Genomic DNA, 21,061 nt, shown 5'->3' with positions numbered 1-21,061 from the left:
TGCTTCATAATTTTGAGACCGTGGAAGGACATATGGCCACTGAGATTGTGCAACGGCATGCCCCTATACTCCACTCCAATTCGTCGTCTGGAGTCCTCCAAATGATGACGAATTCCAATAAGCAGACCCTCTGTGGCGCGGTGCACACGACTGAATATTGAATCCAATGACCCTCTGGAACTACCGAGCCATTGTTTAAGCACAGAATGTTGGCTCTCCACCCTACACGTGTTCACGTTGCCAAAGTGCAACACCTGATTCGTCCATGCCAAGATAAACTTCTCCTTGTGTACAAGCCAAGTTTTTTCCACATAATCCACAACGGTACGCCATGATCTTCCCCAAGTATCCCTCATTTGACGCAACTCAAATTCATACTCAGCCTCAGTTGTTGCATTCATGAGTTTTGACCACCTCCCATTTCTAAATTTCTCAGCTAACACCATATCTTTCTTACACAAATGATATACCTTGGCCAACACATCTTTGTTGATATGCCATCTACATAACAAGTGAGCTGTGTCTGGGAATACCTCTTTCACCGCCTTCAACAGTCCCAACTCTCGATCAGTTAGAATCGCAGTAGGAGTCACTTCAAAACCCATATACAGCTTCAATTTCTCCAACACCCACTTGTAACTCTCATAAGACTCTGTCTTCATTAAAGCATACCCGATCAAAAAGTTTTGGTTTGTCGGTGTGACCCCAACAATCTCGAAGAACGCCATGTTGTACCTGTTTGTCTTGTATGTGGAATCCATCCCTATGACATGTGGATAAGTCCGCAACATATTCGCCATCTCTGGATGTGCCATAAAGGCATGGGTGACAACACGTGTGTCGGGGTCAGCAGCTACCCAACTAACGTACTTGTGCTCGTTGGCCAAGTGAAGAAACTGGTTTACGACATCTCTCCCTTCACTATCATCAACCCTTAAACGACTTCTGAAATTATAGATGTGCCTCATGTTAGGGTTCTCATTGGGATACGCATCTTTCACAGCTGCCATTATGTTACTAGGTTTTGCACATGCTGAACTCATTTGTCGAACCAATTGCTTCGCAGCCGGACTTAAACCACTCACTTGTCTATGACCCTCTCGATAAACCATCATAGGGTGGTTGTGCATGCCATGCAAACCAGATACAGGAATTATTTGCCACCCAAGATCATCTACCACACATGTGATCTTGATCCGAAAAGGACATTTGATACCCTTTCTTTTTGTGTTTTTTCGTACAGCATTCTCCATATCCCTGTCTTCGGCTGTATTTCTATGGGCACGATCGCACTTCAGATACTTGACCGGCCGACCATCTCGTTGTGTCTTATACGAAGACTTTGTAAGGAAAAAGCCGCAACCAATAGAGATGTTTTGAGCCCATTCAAAGGCCTCTTCAAAAGTTGGGAACATCGTTGACGTTATAAAGACTGCACTGTAGTCAACTCCATCACCCCCATAATCCGGCAATGACGCCTAAACAAAGAAATAACATGAAATTTAGCATAATAACCATGATAATAATGGAAATAAAAAACATAATAATCACAACAATAATCACAACTTAATTCTACTTATCATAAAAATAACAATAATAGTAGTAGAAATAATAACAATAATAATAATAATAATAATAATAATAATAATAATAATAATAATAGAAATAATAATAATAAAAATATTAGAAATAATAATAATAATAGTAATAATAATAATAATAGAAATAATAATAATAGAAATAATAATAATAATAATAATAATAATAATAGTAATTAAAGCAAAGATTTTTTTTTTAAAAAAAAGTACAAAACCGCCCTAGAAAACCGGTTTGACCATGGTCAAAATGCCCAGGAAAAGCGGTTTGACCATGGTCAAAACGCCCAGAAAAAGCGGTTTGACCATGGTCAAAACGCCCAGAAAAAGCGGTTTGACCATGGTCAAACCGCCTAGAAAACCCGTTTTGACCACGGTAAACCGGTTGTCCTAGGCGGTTTGACCATGGTCAAACCGCTTTTCCTAGGCGTTTTGACCATGGTCAAACCGGTTTTTTCGGGCGGTTTTGTACATTTTCGGCGAGAAAAATTAAAAATTTACCTCACCAAGTGGGTCCGGCGGGGTGGACACCCTGCTTTCCGCCTCCGACATGTAACCGGGTGGCGATAGTGGTGGTGCTGGTGGTGGTGGTGGTGGTGGTGGTGGTGATAGTGGTGGTAGTGGTGTTGGGTGTTGGTGGTACTGGCGGTGGTGTTGATGCTGGTAACCGTGGCGGTGTTCGGTGGTGGTAGAGTTTACTTTAGCTCGGTTTTAAGAGTTAGAGTTATGAAAGGGATGGAAGATAAGAAATAGAGTTGAAGAGGGTAAGAAATAGAGTCAAGGGTAATATCGTAATTATTTTGTAATTTTGCGGGCGTTTTGAGTAATTTGTGGGCGTTAAATAACAACCCCCTTGTTTTAATTACAATAAAAATCTTTAACAAAATAATTCTCCATATAATAGACTAAAATCAGTTTTTTTTTTTTTTAATAATTTTTTTCGATAAAGTAAAAGGATGATTTAGGCCTTGTTTGGTTGTTGGCTGGTTTGACTGGTTGTTTGTATTGTCTTTTTTGTTGACTGTTTGACTTTTTATTAGTCTAAAAACATGTTTGATAAAATTGACCGTTGGATGTTATTAGTAACTTAGGTAGTCAAAAACTACTCCAAGTTTTTCATTTTGGCTTAAAAGTTAATTTTTCAGCTGGCTGAAAAGACCATTTACCAAATACAAATTTTGGATATTTGACCAAATGAAAAAGCCAATAAAAAAGTCAATGAAAAGTCATTTACCAAATAAGCCCTTAAATTATACGAGCTAAAAGATGCAAAATTCGTAAGTAATCAATCAAAATCAATTCTCTGTTTTTTTACTCAGATTGATTTTTTTGTTAAATGTTTTTTTTAGGACAAATATGAGAGGGTTAGCTATGAATTATGATAGGATAGGTTTTACTCCCTCCGTTTTTTTTTTAAAATACATCACTTGAGAATTTGCACTATTCATATGTTACATTTGACTTAATTTTTTCACTACTATATAATTTATAAACACGGTTATGTAATATATTGTTGGATTTGTTACAATGTCTACTATCATAATATAAATTTGTTATAATTTTTACTAATATCTAATTAAAGATATTAATGGTCAAAGTTGTATCTCGACAAGAGTGAAAACTCAAGTGATGCATTAAAAAAAAACAGAGAGTATTTTTAATTGCACTTATTTCTGGTAAAAATGTAATTTTTAAAATATAAAAGGGTATTTTAGAAAAAGTAAAATTTATCAATCAAAAGGCTTTTTCTCTTTATATAGTACTATAGATTTAAAATATAATTAATTAAAAAGAAAATTAAAGTGCTATAACCTTTAATGGAAGAATAACCTTAAACAACCTTAAACCGTCACATTAGATGATGACTTGTTGAGCTGGCTATTTGGCAAATATTGCCATGTCATCGACCTTACAAATTTAATTTGAAAAAGTTAATATTGCCTTCTTAGTTTTTGTCTGATTAATAATCTTTCAATCCTATGTCATGGGGTTCAAGCTTGCTCAAAAAGGTTGATTTTCTCATGATAATGTTTTGCTATTCTGAGAAGAGATCTTAATTGCTTATCGAATAATCTTGAACCTCTAGACGAAAAATTCGGATGATCTAGCAACTATGTAAGAGTCTAAGAGACAACGAGACTAATGTCTAAATTAAGAAACATAAAATAAAATTAGAGGGAATGGGGTTCCATTAAAAACAAAATTTTCAAGTTGCTTAACTTGTAGGGTGACAAACAGATTCTTCTCCGGGACAACAGCCACCATCAGCACAACAGCCACCTCCATGTGGCGAAGACAACATCAGAGAGAGAAGCCACATCTTTGAAAGCCTGGTGAAAGGCACGGGCATTTCAGGTTTTCGTTTCTTTAGATTTCTTGACTGGTTTGGTTTGCATTCTTCTTGTTTCCTCACAAACAAAGCAATGAAGAAGCCTTCTTTGTCCTCAACAGGATCCATCCGAAGTACGTGTTCAGCTGCCATACAAGATAAAGGCATTAATCAAACATAAACCTGAAGGCAATGGGGGTGTTTTACCCTGAGACAGTGACACCTCACAGATAGTCAGATTAGTATCATCAAGAGGCAAAAAGAAATGGACAACATGAAGCAAACATTACTACTGGTACATGAACTATCTTCCCAAACTCTTCCTATTCCTATTCCTATGCAAGACATCTCCATCTCACTAGCCACTACTCCCATTCCCATTCCCATTCCCATTACTACGTACCATCCTGGCATCTGGTAATCCTTGGCTGAGTATCGATCAAGTACTCCGTATAGTGATATAGATTGGTCCGCAGCATATGATATAGGACATGCTAAGGTACTACCCTTCTAGCAATGAGCAACTTCAGCACTGCCACATTTCTGAGCAGAAAATGAAGCCAAATGAAGATTATTCATCTTCATTTTCACTGACATATGAGAATAAACATAATCATTTGGATCTTGTTAAATTCATTTCAATGTGCATCTTCAAAAAATCAACATTTTACACTTCTAGCATCCCTAAATAAGCCACAAGTGATTAAATGTCACTTCTAAAAAAAAAAACATTTTACACTTCTACGATCCTTAAATAAGCCCCACCCGCAAGTGATTGAATATCACTTTATAAAGAAAATCCAAATAGAAATGTGACCTATATTTATGGACAAAGGGGGTATATTTTATTACATAATTATGGGTACTGAAGGAAAACAAATGGATCTTGGAGATAGCAGGGTTAAAAAAAAAGGTAAACTTTTTGGGGATAGAGGCAGTACCGGTTAATCCAGACTGCATCAGGGATTAGAAGCATCGAATATCAAATGATTAAATCTTGGTGCTCTTATCACCCTCCCTCCCAACCCTCTGATTTGTGCAGAAGTACTTTTTGATTTGAACTTTCTCTAGTGAAGTGAAGAAAAATTATCATTTGTCCCCAGGAGGTACATAGTGCATAACGATACATGTGTGAGTTAGGCTCTTTGTGAATTATGTAACCATAAGCAGCATCAGTCTTTACAGGTCCCCACAAGATCTTAAGGCCAGCCTCCAAAGTCCCAACAGTCTCTCTAAATTGTAATCTTACCAGCTTATACTCATCTCGAGCATTAATTAAGCATATCTCCCAAGCTAAGTCCACTTTAAACTCTCATCTCATTTAGGTAAAGTAATACAGATTACAGTACTGCAAGCTCTATTCCCATAAGAAAACAAAACTAAGAAGTTTTTAAATAACAGCAAGTCAACAGGTGATATAAATAACTTCTGTCTTATCAGCACTTACATCCTTCAAAGACTGGCAAACCTCGACGAGGCCATTGGGGGAAGGGCGTTGCCAGCTCAAAACCATTCTTTAAAGCCGTGGGTAAGACTGATTTTATAACATCTTCATTTTCAAGTTGGTGGATAGAACATGTACTGTAAACAATCCTCTCAACTGTTGGGACTGCAAATTAGAGCAAGAATTATTATAAGGTGGATACTATCTCCCCATTATACACAAACTGCTTCTGAAAAAACCAAGAAGTAACGGGAATCCGTAAAAAAAATTATTCAAGTAGTGAAAAACCAAAATGAAGTGATACAGTATTCTTACAGGATAATGCATGCTTTAGAGCCTTCTTCTGAAAAGCTGAAAGGTTCGTCAGCCGGATTACATCAGACACACCTGCTTTATCTACCCAGCAACAATTTCAAAAGATGAGTCAAAACAGAAATTGTCTTTTATTGAGCTCATTAAATTTCATGAATACAGGCTGATATAACATACTCAGTGCCGTCTTAAACATTTTTGGGGTCTGGAGCAGAAACTAAAAAAGGGCCCTAAACAATAGAGTCATATTTCATAACTAAGGACAAAGTTATATCTACTCACCGGATAAACTACCCATTACTAGTACATGATTAAAATACGAAACAAAGTATCATTAATCTTGCTAATTTGTATTCGACTATTACTACTCTTTATAAGAAGTGGGTAATTGTAGTTTATTCATCCGGTGGGTAGACAAAGAATTTTCCCATAAAAATACATAGCATGAATTTTATACTTTGTATTAAAAAGTTCAGCAAAATTACTAATAACATAACATGAATGCAAGATATGCACTTAGATTGGGCAAAACTATTCTTTACTGGAGTATTTTTTTCTTTTGTGGCTTAATTTGCATTATGACTCATCTTTACTCTTAACTAGCCTTCTAGCCCGTGCAATACACGGGATTGTTTATAGGTATACAATATATATTATTATTTCATAAAATATGTTTTAATTGGAAAATGAATAGTTATAAAGAGAAGGGGTGAAAATAAAATGTAATTGCAGAAAATATTAAGTTGGGGGAAAGTGAATCAAATAACATTCATACATGTATTGAATTATAGTTAGTGATTTTTTTTTTAATAAAATATGAGAAAGGGGATTAATTAATGAAAAGATGAGATGAACATGTTGCATCAGTGAAACATAAAGATTACATATGGCATGATGGACATGATGGTTTGTGTTTTTAAATATTATAAGTATAGAAAAATAATTAAGAATTTTAAGTGAAGAATACATGGTAATTTTAAATATGAGTATTTTTTAAATATTTTCATAATAATTAGAAAAATAATTAAGAATTTTAAGTGAAGAATTTTAACTTATATAGTAATAATTGAGAAGAAAATAAAATGAGAGAATTCGAGAAAAAGGCTTGAACGACAATAGAGTAGTACAGTACTTTGTAAATATTTTAGCTTTGGTTTTGTTTTTATATTTTTATTTTTATGTAAATCAGATTTTATTTTTATTTTTTTGTAAATCAGATTTTTTTTTTCAAAAAAAAAAAATGATATGGGCCCCTCAAAGTGGGGCCCTGAGCCATTGCTCAACCTGCTCCCCCTATGAGCCAGCCCTGAACATACTTAGTATTTTTTCTTTCAATTACCAAAATAAACTGACCACACACATTAACATGATTCATGTCAGTCTGAAATAGTGGAATCTGGATGTCAAGCTAGAACGATGATCATGTAGATGTTAAGACAGTGCATTAACACTAGAGCACCACACTGATTGAGGTTATACAAGGATGATGTCGACAATATTATTTATTTCTTTGTATGTTCCCTTTGTGTTCATTTCAAGGATTAGAGCAAATAATATCACCATGCTTGTAGCTGGCCACACTTTATAGTATGATGAAAATATTTTTAAAAAAAACAGAACCCTGTCCTCCCAGAATAACATCAAGATACACTAAGTTCACCAATAATAGATTGAACCACATCAGTTGTCAACAATCCAACCCTCTAATCAGCAACCCATCATAGAAGGCAGGTCAAAACTTGAGAGAGATGCAGATGGAGAAAAGAAGGAAAAGTGGCTAGGTAAAACTTATTGGGATGATAATGACGTTTGCAGAGTGTTTGGCACCATTTCCAATGCATTAATAACATTTACTTCCTCTGCTTTCTTTTAATCACAACGTGACCTTTTTTGACAAGTTGCAAAATAATGCAACATTACTTAATTTGGCCAATGATTCTCTCTATCTCCCTTTTCATCACATGGGTTCCCCTTTTAACTCTCTGTATCTCCCTCCTTAATCTACATACCCCTCACCAATGTTAACCTTGAACTGGCATAGTAGTAACAATTAAGTATGAAGTAATAAAATTCTACATTGTTTTCTGGCAAGTTAATTTGGATCCAGTATATATAACCACATACATGCCTCCATCATTATTAATTTCACATAAAATATTTACAAAAAGACAAGGAGCTGAGAGATCTGGAATTTAGAACGATATACAATAAGTGGATAATCCTGGAGACAGAAATTTATCACACTGCTTACAGAGACAGATTGATATGTCATAACCACCTAAGGAGACAATTGCCAAGAATCAGATTGATCCTTAGCAATGCTAACTTGGAACGTTAAAAGTAACAAGAGGAAATTAAACAGAAATTAAGAAGATAAGGAAATAAAACGAGATTGAATTGGGGGAAGGAAAAGCAATGGGATAAGACTGTATTGATGAAACAAGGGTGAATCGCCATTTACAGCCTAATCAACATTCGAGTGGTTGGTGCTCTGACTGCTCTCTCTAGTGACACTTTTTCTTTCCATGTATCTGAATGAACCTAACATTGACCCTCTATTTCTATGTTATTACATGACCATTCCCTGATTCACACATCACAGCATTCTTTAACCCAATATTTTATGATTTCCCTTAACACCATTCTGTGGCATTCTCTAATCCAGTAAACTTTGATTTGTCTACATTCCCGACATAATCCATTTTTGACACAAGTGACATTTACAATGTTAGTTATGTTACCCTTTTACCTAGAATAGGCAACGAGACGGGGGTTTATGATGATTCGCTGCAACAACTTCATAGAAAGAAGCATCCAGCAATAAAATGATACCTATTGGACCCTTCAACTTTAAAAGTAAAGCAGTAGCTTATCACATCTAAATTAAACTAGCATTTCTTCTCTTATGAAAGTATCTATATTACTAAAGGATAGGAGGATGGTACATCACTTTTCTGTAACTAATAAAAAAGGAAAATCAAAAGCCTAGTCACTTACTATTTGTATGTGAAGGGAGCAAATGATCCAATCTTTCAGCTGCAGTCCCTGATCCAGAGCAGGAGGGATCCAAGAGTATAGCACGAAGCTGTTACAAAGCATTTTAATATACATTAGGGAAGAAACAAAGGAGAGTATTTAGGCCTCTAGGTAATAAGAGTACTAAAATTACATAACATGACCAGCACAAGTACCCTTCTGTATGCAACGGAAAATACAAAGCGGTGTTTAAAAGTAATTGTGTGATATATATAGGTTCACAGCAAGTTATCCAGTTCCTTGGTCTTAAAAGCAAAGATTCATAAGCGTGAAAAGAAGAAAAGAAAAAAAGAAAAAAAAAAGGAAAAAAGGAAAAAAAAAAAAAAAAAAAAGGGCTTTCATGATCATAGGAGCTGTAGTAGCCATTCAAATCGTATTTGAGAATCGACAATAAATTCAGAAGCAAAAAACAAGCACAGTTGCCATCAATTTTACGTTGGCAGCATCATTAAATTTGAGCTTTCACCACTTCATAACAGAATCGCTATTGCAGTAACTAATAACTAACATCCAAAAAACAAGCACAGTTGCCATCATATTTGAGAATCGACAATAAATTCAGACCAAAAAAACAAGCACAGTTGCCATCAATTTTACGTTGGCAGAATCATTCCAGATTAAGAAATGCCAATAAACAAATTTGAGCTTTCACCACTACATAACAGAATCACTTTTGCAGTAACCAATAACTACATCCAAAAAAATTCACCTTTGAGTAGGCTGGATCCTCTGGGTCTATGTTCAGAAAATTCCCATGATGAACTTCCACATCTGTTGTCTAGGTCAAGGTTACAAATAACCATAAATGTAAAATTAAAGAGAGCAATGCAATGAATTATTAATTTTATCTTTCATATCACACTTTAGATTTTTAAATCGAACAACAATAATCAGACACCAACACAAACGTGAGACCCCTAAACAAAAGAACAGCAGCCAACAGTAAAAACAGAGAAAAAAAAAGGATACTTTTTGCCCCAGCTACGTTGATAGTTTTCTGAAGTAGTTCAACCCGATCCGCATTCAACTCACATGCTACAATTTTTCCCTTGCCTTTCATGAGAGCAGCAAGATGTGCAGTTTTGTTCCCTGGAGCAGAGCAAGCATCAAGGACCTTCAAAATAGCAACAAGTTACTACAAAGGGGAAAAAAAAAAAACTGAGCAAGTGTGCATCCAATCTACACCCTGCAACGAAATTTTCCACTAGGAATATTCAAATACATTGGCTACACGCGTTTCAAGTTAAAATATAAACTAAAACAACATAAATTATTGTATAATAAGTTACGATTTCACTAGCATTTATTAAACCTTTTAAATAATTATTAAAACTTTAAAAAATGACATTATACCAGAAAAAGAAAGAAATCATAAAGAGTATTTCTTCCTATCCAATGCCTTTTCATCTTCCCTCTTCCCACCATTGCCTCTTTCTTTCCACACCACAATTATTATACCTATGCCCCTCTACTTTCTCTACACACATCTTCATATTCATTTGCATAACCATGCAAGTATGTGACTATCCCAGCTCCCTCTTACGACCACAAACTGCCACTCAATGTTCTCTAACCACCATCACCATGCTTTGCCTCTCACCCCACTTAGAACCACATCTATCTTCCCAATCAGTCAGCTCTGCAGAAGCACTGGTATTGTGATAGATTGGTGGGCTACAACATTTATATGAAAGGGAAGGAGCAAAAGAGGGAAGAATATGCTATGAACTGGGTATTGAACAGACAGGAGAATAATAAAACAAAACAGAGAGAATAATGATAAAGCTCGGATCTTGATTGATATTCAACAGATGGCTACAATGGAGAAAGATTCAACGGTTGATGTTCATTCGCAATTATTCATCCAACACCAAGTCCCTTTCCTTCAACCCATCTTCTAAGCTTTTCACCATGGTTGCACCGTCTGTCACCCGTAGACTACCTTGAATGGGGTCATCTTGGCTGAGGTATGTGGTAAAATGTTGTATGAATACTCGGCCCAAGGTAGCCATTGAGCCCAAGTCTTGGGTTGGCTAGCCACAAAGCACCGCAAGTATGTCTCGAGGCACTTGTTGACCACCTTTGTTTGGCCGTCAGTTTGTGGATGGTATGAGGTGCTGCGTTTGAGGTGGGTGCCCTGCAACCTAAACAATTCCTTCCAAAACACGCTCATAAACACCTTATCACGATCGGACACAATGGATGAGGGTAAACCATGTAAGCGCACCACCTCCCTTACAAAAATGTCGACCACCTTCAAAGCGTTGAAAGGGTGCTTAAGTCCGAAGAAGTGGTTGTACTTGGACAGCCGGTCCACTACCACCACGATCACATTCACTCCCTTAGAGAACGGTAGACCTTCAATGAAGTCCATTGAGAGGTCGTCCCATATCACTTCCGGCACCGGTAATGGTTGTAACAACCCTGCTGCCCCTTGGTGGGAGGTTTTACTTCTCTGGCACACCTCACAACCACTCACATATTCTCCCACTCGCTTCCTCATGCCGGGCCAAAACCAATCTGCCGCCATTCGAAGGTAAGTTTTCACCTCCCCTTCATGACCTGCTGTGGGGGTATCATGATATTCCTTAAGTAATACCAAAATGAATTTCGAGTTTTTTGGTACTACTACTCTACCTTTGTACAGAACCTTGCTGCCAGCCAATGTAAAACCCTTAATTTCTCCCTGATTTCCTTCCAGCTTTCTTCTGATCTCACTAAGCCATGGGTCTTGGGCTATTTCTTGCTCAAGCTCGGCCCAATCTATCCCTTGTGAAGAAATTAAGGCCCCTAGCTGGACTGCTCCCTCTCCCTTGCGTGCCAAAGCATCAGCCACTCGGTTTGAAGGGCTCGGTTTGTACTGGATTTCAAAATCCATACCCATTAACTTGCGCATCCACCTCTGATATTCTCCCCCAACCTCTCTTTGCTGTGTCAAGAACCTTAAACACTGCTGGTCTGTGCGAATGACAAACCGTCTTCCCAAGAGATAATGCCTCCACTTCATCACAGCTAAGCTTATAGCCATAAGCTCCTTTTCGTAGATAGATTTTGCTTGGTTCCTAACCCCAAGAAGCTTACTAAAGTACGCGATTGGCCTCCCTTGTTGCATCATCACCGCCCCTAACCCGTAACCCGAGGCGTCGGTTTCGATCACAAACTCAAGCTCAAAATTCGGCATAGCCAAAGCAGGGGTTGTTGTCATGGCAACCTTGAGTTCTCTAAAGGCTTAGGCAGCCTCCAAATTCCATCCAAAGTTGTCCTTTAACTGAGAGGTCAATGGGGCGGCAATTTGGGCATAGTGTGCCACAAATTTCCGATAGTAGCCGGTGAGGCCCAAGAATCCCCTTAGCTCCTTCAAGTTTTTTGGTTCCACCCATTCCATAATAGCTCTTACCTTCTCCATATCCATAGCTACTCTTCTCTCTGATATCACGTGCCCAAATAGGCTACTTCCTCCTTCCCAAATTCACACTTCTTCCAATTAGCATACAAATTATGCTTAGCTAGAGTCTCCAACACTATCCTCACATGCTCCTTATGTCCTCCCTCCTCTCTACTATACACGAGAATATCATCGAAAAACACCAAAACAAATTTCCTCAAGTAAGGCTTAAAAATCTCATTCATTAGAGATTGGAAGGTCGTCGGGGCATTAGTCAATCCGAAGGGCATTACAAGGAACTCGTAGTGTCCCTCGTGAGTACGAAATGTCGTTTTGTGCACATCTTCCGATTTCACTCTTATTTGATGATATCCGGATTTCAAGTCCAACTTGGAAAACCACCTAGCTCATTGCAACTCGTCAATAACCGGAATAGGAAATTTATCCGGCACGGTTTCCTTGTTCAATGCCCGATAATCCACACAAAAACGCCAACTTCCATCCTTTTTCTTCACAAGGATCACCGGGCTAGAAAAAGGGCTCATGGAAGGTCGAATGATTCCGGCTTGCAACATTTCATGAATCAATTTCTCAATTTCATCCTTTTGAATTTGAGGATAATGGTACGACCTCACACTAATCGAATCGCTTCCACCTTTTAACACAATCGAGTGTTCGTGTACTCGTTAGGAGGAAAACCGCCGGCATTTCGTAGACCTGCTGGAACTCTTGCAGCAAGGCTGCCAAGAATGGAGGTGGTTGCTGCCCTCCTTGCTACCCTTCTGCCTCCCCATCTTCCAGCCTACTCAGCTCCACCAATAACCCTCCTTCTTGCTTACACAAGGTCCAAACCATGGCCTTTAATGAAATCTGTGTTTTCTCAAGCGTCGGGTCCCCTGTGATAACCACCGGCAGCCCTTTCACACAGAATTTCATAACGTGTGTTTTCCAATTAGTCACCACCGAGCCTAATTTCTCCAACCATTGCACACCTAATATTATATCAGCGTTTCCCCAATTCAAGAGGTAGAAAGTCCTCTTTAATGGCCACTCCTCCCCCCCAACTTCAACTCGACTCCCCTGCACACCCCTTTTCCTTTTACAGTCTCTCCGTTTCCCAATGCCACCGAAAAATCAGTCCCTCTGGACACCGGAACCACTGCGTCAGCCACCAATTGAAGGGCAACGAAGTTGTGTGTGGCCCCCGGATCAATCATCCCCACCACACTCTTCCCCGCAACTTCCCCTTTCAATTTCATCGTCTTTGGATTCGATATTCCGATTACCGAGCAAAGAGATACTCCAACTTCCGCTTCCTCCTCCGCGCCTTCCTCCAATTCCACTGCTTCTTCTTCGTCATCCACCATGAGAACACTCATCTCTTTCCTTCTACAACGATGGCCGATGCTCCATTTCTCATCACAACAAAAACAGAGGTTTTTTGCCCGGCGCTCTTGTAATTCGGAGTCCGTCAGTCGACGGGTGTAGGAGGAATTTCGATTTTGGGAACCACCAGGGGTGTTTGCCATGTTCACCGATGCTTGAGAAGCAGAAGCTTGGGATTCGTTGGGTTTGAATCCTGATTTCGGTGGAGTAGATATGTGGCTGGTTGGTTAAGGGCTGCTATTAAAGTTTTGGGCCGGCCCAACCTTTATCCCACCTGATTGAAATTTCTTAATTTGGGCGACCCGGTTCTTTTCTTCAATCCGACCCGCCAACTCCATAGCACCTTCCAAATGGAATGGATTCAACATCCGGAGCTCCGTTTAAATATCCCCTTTAAGCCCATTTAAAAATTGAGCCAGCATAATATTTTCAGGGATCCCTTCTAATGGCGCTGCTAGCTCAATATACCTCCTCCGATATTCTTCCACCGTTCCCACCTGTTCCACAGCTAACCATTGCTCGTATAACGACCCTGAATGCGAAGGTCGGAATTCATGCAACAGCCTTTGTCTTAGATCCAACCACCCTACAATCGACCGCCTCTTTTTCTCCCATTGCAACCACTTGAGAGTTGCACCATCCACGGCTACCACCGCGGCTTCAAGCTTCTCCCTTTCTTGCAAATGGTAGAAATCGAAAAACATTTCGGCTCTTAGTATCCAGTTAACGGGGTCGGTGCTTCCAGTGGCCGCCGCTGCCGCCGCCACCAGCCCAAGATCTGAACTCATGCTGCTCCCCCTCTCCATGACCGTCGCCTCTTCCCCCTCTTCTCAGTGGAACACGCACTTCATTTTCGCCCTGGCCTTGGGCTTGACTGGCTTCGGCCTTAAGGTGGAGCACTGGCTGAAAGATGGGTGTCGGTCGATTTCCCTGACCACCAGCTGCGATTTTTTTTAGTTTTTCCCTGAATTTCTGGTTGTTCTCCTTCTCAACCGCTGCTAGTCTCTCGTGGTCAGACCGAAATCGATCAATCCTCCCTTCTAATCGCACCCTATCCTCCTCTTGTTTCTTCCTTTCCGCTTCAAATAGCACTAAGAAATGGTTGGTGATAGCCTTCTGGGTCTCAGCATCGCCCGACTCACTGCCTCCGCTACGGCTAGACTAAGGGCTGACTGCTAGTCTGTGAGTTTCCCTTCCATGGCCTGCAACCTGGAGTCCACCTCCTCGAGCTTTCCATCCACCGCGTCGGCACGTTGAGACAGCGTTAGGGTCACCATGATCAACCGCTCTGATACCAATTGCTATGAACTGGGTATTAAACAGAGAGAATAATGATAAAGCTTGGATCTTGATTGATATTTAACTGATGGCTACAATGGAGAAAGATTCTACCTTGGAGGCTACTCTCCTATTCTACGGCTACTTAATATTACTTCACTCAACATGAGAAACACTGTTACATTGCTCCTCCTATTTATACCAAGCTCTACCCTGCTCCTAATACCCTAATCATTCTCACTTTTTGTCCTGTTGTGTGACCAAATGACACCAAATCATATTTGTTTGTCTTTTGGCTGCATTGGTTGTTGTATTGGTTGCATTGGCTGTTGGCCTTGATTTTTGTTTTGTTGCTTGTGCCTCCTCTCATATACTCGAACAACAGCTGGCTGAGTTGGTTCAACCGGATTCACAGCAGAATATAAAAGAGAGAGATGTCAAAGGGAAAGGGATGATGGTGTTGGAAGAGCTAACATTGGCAAAGAGGGTCTTTTCTACGGGTGAATGATGGAAGTGGTCAATACTTGTGGCGGGTGGCAGTGTACTTGAAGATGGCATCTGAAAAGGAAGAGGGGGAGAAGAAAAAGGGGGAGGGGGGATTTCATTTTCTTTTTCTCTTTTCTCAACTTCAAAAATGTTTCCCATCACTGAATGTTAACTCCATTCTTCCCTAGATAATAATCACAAATAAATCAATTCACACTAGGATGTCCACAAAAAATCTTCACGTTCTGTGTAGATAACTTTCTTACTCATTCCATGTGTATTGAACCTCTCCACTAAATCTCTTTCTCTGACATTCTCACCCCACCCTACTAAATTCCTTAATAGGCGTGCCAAAGCCTAACATGAAGATTTCTCTTTCAACCCATGTGAATTGGACTTCTCCATTAACTCTCTTTCTCTCACACTCTCACCCCACCCTACAAAATTTCTTAATATGCATGCCCAACAGCCCAAGTCTAACAAGAAGATTATTCATGAATGAAGGAGCATAAAGTATGCACATAAATCCAACACTTATTCTAAACCCAATTTCTGTCAAAAATTTTTTAATAGCTTCAACCTTATTCCTCGAGAACTCCATGCCAGATACTTTCATAAGTATCATTGACAAAGGCAATACACGAACTTGAGGTTAAATACATACCAATTGAAAGAATAACTCTACTTCTAATCTCAAACACAATTTGGATATAAAATTTATTTGATTATTGCTTCCCCTTAACGTATTTCATCCTCCAAAAGTCTAAATATAACTCAGTTGTTTATCTTATTACTACCATATTTGGCTTCTTTTACATTGTTTTGGGCTTATTGCACCGCACTCTTCCAAGAGCACATCAGATAAAGAATTAACGTATAGTACACAAATCGACACTAGTAAACACAAAAGTTGCAACGGGTAAAGGTACCTACAAATTTAGCTTATTTTAATCTCTAAAACCTCAATTGGGAGCAAAACTAAGGCTCTATATACAGCTACTTGTATGCTTTGTCAAAAAAAAAAAAAATTAAAAAAAAAAAAAATATTAGGAAACATTGTGAATTAGAATAAAAATATAAACAAATTATCCCAAAATACTGATAAACTTTATTATGAGGTTGGTTACACACCTAAAGGAACTAAGGAAGCATTGGAAACAGAGAAGTGTACAAGAGCCGCAGACTTAACAGTAAAAGATTCTGCGGTAAGGGTTTCTAAGATTTAAAGCCTTGCAAACTCAACATATTGACAATGTCACAGAGGATGCTGTTAGAAACTCTAATGTAAAACCTTTCATTCTCAGTAATACAGTATTACTATCTTACTGAGAACAATTGCGTTTGAATGCAGACACAAGACTGCCTCCTTTTCCACAAGTTAAAAATTACAGCACCAGCTCAGTTCATAAGCAGATTTACAGATAGCTAATCAAATTATTAACTAACCTGCCAACCTGGTTGAGGCCCAAGGGCAACTGCTACCATAGAACTTGCCTTACCCTAGCAAATTGTAAAATCAAATAGAAGTTTGTTATTGTCAATTTACTAACTTATCAACATACTAAAGCAACAAATAAAGATAAGAATGCATACTTGTAGAAAGACACTTCCACTTGTCACTAGTGGATGATCATGCAAATCAACACCAGGTGGAAGAATCAACAGATTTGGAACTAAGTCATCCTTCTGAACCTATAAAATGAACAATTTGGAAGCCACTCACATAAACGTAAAACGCCAAAACTATCAAGAACTTAAGGAACAATCAAATGATGTCTCAAAACTTCAAAGGATTGCTTATGCCCAATACCCCCTGCCTCCAACCAAAAGAGGAAAAAGGATGAAAAAAAATCTAGAAAACTTACTGTGCATTTCTTTCCAAGTTCTTTGATAGCAGAGTTAACATCCAGTTTCAAAGTATTTACACGGACATATCGAGGTTTTGGAACATCTGAAAAGAAATTTGGTAAGCCTGGTATTCTAAACGAATCCAATCAGCAGACACTGTAAGAACAGATGAGTGATTACAATACTAAAACTAAAGACTCCACACATGATATACTGATATCACATGAATATCTCAAAAAAAAAAAAAAAAAAAAAAAAAAAAAAGTAGTAATATAAAGAAGGATTACTTCTATTGATACATGCAACATCTCAGAGCCTAAAACCATCCTTTAACTATGAAAACATTAGTTCATGTCCAAGAATATAAAGAAGAGTCCACCATTATTGCCAATATTTAAAAGGGCAAAACAAACCTGGGGTCTTGTCTTGTGATAGCAGGTCTTCAACTCGTTTAACCTTCTCTTTAGCTAGTATCTTTGCCAAAGTAGACTCAAGGACAGCTTTTCGTTGAAATAGAAATTTTTCAGCATCGCCCCATGTTGAAATTTCCTGAACATTTACATTCAGTTTATTAAGAAAAAGGTCAGATGAAAGGGGCAAAACTTAAATACAATGGACTCAACTTTGTCCGAGATAAGTTCTCTATCTTACTAATTTCTCTTAGTCAGAGTTTTAACAATGCATGAGACACAGTGAAGAAATAGGGTTCTAAAGCCTTGAAATAAGGTAAGATGCAAAGGTGAGCACCTCATAGAGATAAGCCATAAATTCACCAATAATTTACACACATGTAAATTTTTTGAATAATCAAATACTGTCATACATATATAATAAATACATAAATAAAACATCATAATACATGAATTTGAGTTTCCATATGAAACTTGAAGAGACAAAGACATTACAAGATTCCAGAGGCAACAAATGTTAGAACCCAGACCTGAGGTCTCAAACGAACTTTTTAAAAAGGCAAGGCTTTGAGTAAGGAATCATGCCAGATTTTGAAATACTTTAGCCTATTATGGTCTTCAACCACTCTTTGGTTATAAGCTTAATTGGAAGAACCAAGAACCTAGTCAACCTACAGCATCTCACAGAATATACTACCAAGAGGTACACGTAACACTACCACTAGAGCTCCCAGCTGCATCCCTATCACATTGGAGCCTGAATCTAGCTATATCAAGCCTTCACACTTTGACTTCCCCTCATCCCTTATAGCAAAAGGTCAATCTTGGTATAATTCATGTCCTACTTGGTACAAGAATTTATATTTCAAGGAAATGAAAGAGTGATATGATACCGAAACACAAAGTTGAATATTACCTTGCCGAAGAGCAAGTCGTAGGTTGTTATGTATATTAGCTCCTCCTGTCTCTACAACAGAGATAAAAGACCATAATTAATTCACAAATTACACCTTCCAGCCCACTGCCATTAATTGATTATTATGGAGTATTATAAATTCGAAAATCGTACTTTAGGCTCATGTTACTGGATCAAGTATGCAAGTTGATTAAAAATAACATGTGATTAAAAGTAACTATTTACCTTCCATTTGCTGTTTAATACAGCAGAAGTATCCAAGACTTCTTTAATAATAGGAAGATCTGAAAGCAATCAAAGCCAAAATGATGTCACTTAAAAATCTAATTCATCTACTTATATTCTTTTAAATATAATAATGGGAGAATGATCTGAAACTTGTACATTCAATTGTTTGTTGTGTCTGTGTAATCGCAATAAAGCATACAACATGAGATAATCCTACAGCATTAACACAACGGATAATATGATTTCAACATCTCCTAATTCTACCAGTAAACACAATAAATTGCATGAGCAATCTGTATCAACATTCTCATGCATAACTAATAAGAAAGACATAAGACAAATATAGATATAATAATTCCCCCGGAAAAACATTTTTCAGGGTATACCCCTAAACTGAATCATAATTCAGAGTGTGCTTTAATAGATTTTATTCATTCACAAACCACGCAATCTAGAATTACAAGATACAGACAGAGTAATTCACAGCACGCAACGAAAAGTAAAGTTTCATAGACTATATTAGCTTCTTGCCTATAAAGCAGCATACAAAGTTAACAAACTATAATACATACTCGAAATTGGCACCGACAGTGCCTATAAAACTGCCATTGATCACAACACTCATACTTCGCCGCGCAATGGCATGCTAGCTAACAAAAACTAATGAAAACAACAGCACATGGCAGGTTGGCACATCACATGTCGGTAAGTGTGAATTATGTTCAACTTTGTAATGGTAAGTATAGCACATAATTGAAATTATAAAACACATTGAAAATTATGTTAAAATTCATTCAATCATTAATATAAATGGAGAAAATTCCCTCATTCTATCACATTCATTTTATACATACAACAAAAGTTCCATGCAACAATTGAAGCGAACATCAATATAAACACCTCCAATTTCAAATTAAAATTTACAATTCTAAATATAAATTAACAAAAACTAATCCAAAAAATTAACAACTAAAACTCCATAATCAGCATTAAAAAACAACATAATCAACAAATTAATACTTAGAAACACATACATTTAAGAGTTTGGCAAATGAGAGCAAAAGTAGCCTTCTTATTACGAACAGAAGGTTTAAAAACCAGGGTTTTGATAGAACCAACAGCACGACGATGAGCGTCGCCTTGAAGGATTACTCGTAGGATTTTGGCGGCTTCTCTTCGGCCGAAGTGCGCCGACTTTTCAGCGTTGAGCTGCTTCCGGTCCTTCTTCTCCGGCGGAGTTTTCGGCGGTGGTGGCGTTTTCGGCGGCGGTTGCTTGTTGATTTTGTCGGTGTTGGAGGGTTTAAGTTTTTTAAGAGTTTGCTTCTTCCGGCGTACCATTTTGGTTTTTTCAAGCTTTAGGCTCTGTCACGGCGGGTTGGTAGTAATGTTGTGAGAGTTATTTCATTTTGACAAAATTGTAGGTGTAGTGGACTGGTGTTGTTTGCAGGGCTCGTTTGTGTTTGTGTTTGTGTTTGTGTTCAGGTTCGTACTTGTTTTCAGGTTTAGATTAAAGGTTTGTTCATATTTATTGAGCTGAACTGAATTGAATTGAGCTGAGCTGAAATGAATATTTTATGAGAAAGGGAAATTAGGAGCTGAATTGAACTGAAATTAAGCTGAAGTGAATAGACACTAAGAGGTAAGAGGAATACTAACGTAATATGGAGTAGTTATATACTTATTGTTACATAACATGGCAAATATGTACTGTAAATAGTTTGACCACTTTGATGTTAACATTAGTACCACTAAGTTGTGAAATTAACCTTAATAGTGGAATAATAATATACTATGTATATGGTTACAATGGTATACTTCACAATTAGGTTATAAAATTGTCATTGGTACAGCCCTGTTCTTTTGAGCAGAACTCAGCAGACTAGAGCAGAGCAGCTCTAAAGAACAGGGCCGTAGTGTATAATTGGTTGCAAAGGTGTTATAAAAAATTGTAATGGTACTAAAATGATTACAACGGTACACTAAAATTAGTGACAAATTAAAATGTAGTTTCATCACCTTTTATTATTGTATTAAATCACCACTATACCTTTGTTATGTACCAACAAATTAAATACATAACAATACTTTCTTTATAATTCGCTAGAGGGTCGAAATAGATTAGTTGAGTCTGTCACTTTATTTGAATAAGTTGAAAATCTATCTCAACCTTAACCTACTATTTTAGGGTTAGTATGATTGAATAATTTTTCTACACTATTTATGAAACCTCAAAGGATTGTAATACTATAGGTGGGATTATATATCAATCTTAGAGACCAACGTCCAAAAACTGAACAATTAGCCAAGATGATAATTACATGAAATTGATCAAAATATTTCACAAAATATGCATGCATGCATCCTTACATGAACCACCCCCTTAAGAAGGGTACACATCATGCTAAGGT

General features: G+C 37.8%; 2 protein-coding genes across 2 annotated transcripts; both read right to left on the bottom strand.

The window, feature by feature from the left end:
• Window positions 1-4: 4 nt before the first annotated feature.
• LOC145591801 (protein FAR1-RELATED SEQUENCE 5-like) lies at window positions 5-1,415 on the bottom strand. The gene is made up of 2 exons (XM_081648296.1): window positions 185-1,415; window positions 5-87 (listed from the first exon to the last, which is right to left on the bottom strand). Exons 1-2 carry the CDS (start codon window positions 1,413-1,415, stop codon window positions 5-7), a joined length of 1,314 nt encoding a protein of 437 aa, XP_081504422.1.
• Window positions 1,318-20,124, bottom strand: LOC145591466 (25S rRNA (cytosine-C(5))-methyltransferase NSUN5-like). Its single transcript, XM_081647928.1, has 14 exons — window positions 19,688-20,124; window positions 18,651-18,709; window positions 18,426-18,476; window positions 17,513-17,648; window positions 17,117-17,202; window positions 16,845-16,943; window positions 16,698-16,751; window positions 9,686-9,830; window positions 9,426-9,487; window positions 8,678-8,765; window positions 5,684-5,764; window positions 5,372-5,533; window positions 3,816-4,070; window positions 1,318-1,478 (listed from the first exon to the last, which is right to left on the bottom strand). The coding sequence occupies exons 1-14, from the start codon at window positions 19,989-19,991 to the stop codon at window positions 1,453-1,455; spliced, it is 1,608 nt and encodes a 535-aa protein (XP_081504054.1). The 5' UTR covers window positions 19,992-20,124; the 3' UTR covers window positions 1,318-1,452.
• Window positions 20,125-21,061: the final 937 nt, after the last annotated feature.

The sequence above is a fragment of the Chenopodium album genome, chromosome 18, assembly GCF_948465745.1.
Source record: "Chenopodium album chromosome 18, dcCheAlbu1.1, whole genome shotgun sequence".
NCBI lineage: Eukaryota > Viridiplantae > Streptophyta > Magnoliopsida > Caryophyllales > Amaranthaceae > Chenopodium > Chenopodium album.
The sequence above is the reverse complement of the archived record's forward strand: the minus strand, read 5'-3'. Positions and strand labels throughout refer to the sequence as shown.

Excerpts from the sequence above, each read along its gene's own strand:
- LOC145591801 (XM_081648296.1), bottom strand. The coding sequence starts at position 1,415 with ATGTTCCCAACTTTTGAAGAGGCCTTTGAATGGGCTCAAAACATCTCT. Across the intron at positions 88-184 it reads TGTGCTTAAACAATGGCTCG|ACGACGAATTGGAGTGGAGT; the intron begins GTAGTTCCAGAG and ends GGAGGACTCCAG.
- LOC145591466 (XM_081647928.1), bottom strand. The coding sequence starts at position 19,991 with ATGGTACGCCGGAAGAAGCAAACTCTTAAAAAACTTAAACCCTCCAAC. Across the intron at positions 17,203-17,512 it reads ATCACAAGACAAGACCCCAG|ATGTTCCAAAACCTCGATAT; the intron begins GTTTGTTTTGCC and ends ATTTCTTTTCAG. Across the intron at positions 8,766-9,425 it reads AGGATCCAGCCTACTCAAAG|CTTCGTGCTATACTCTTGGA; the intron begins GTGAATTTTTTT and ends GCTTTGTAACAG.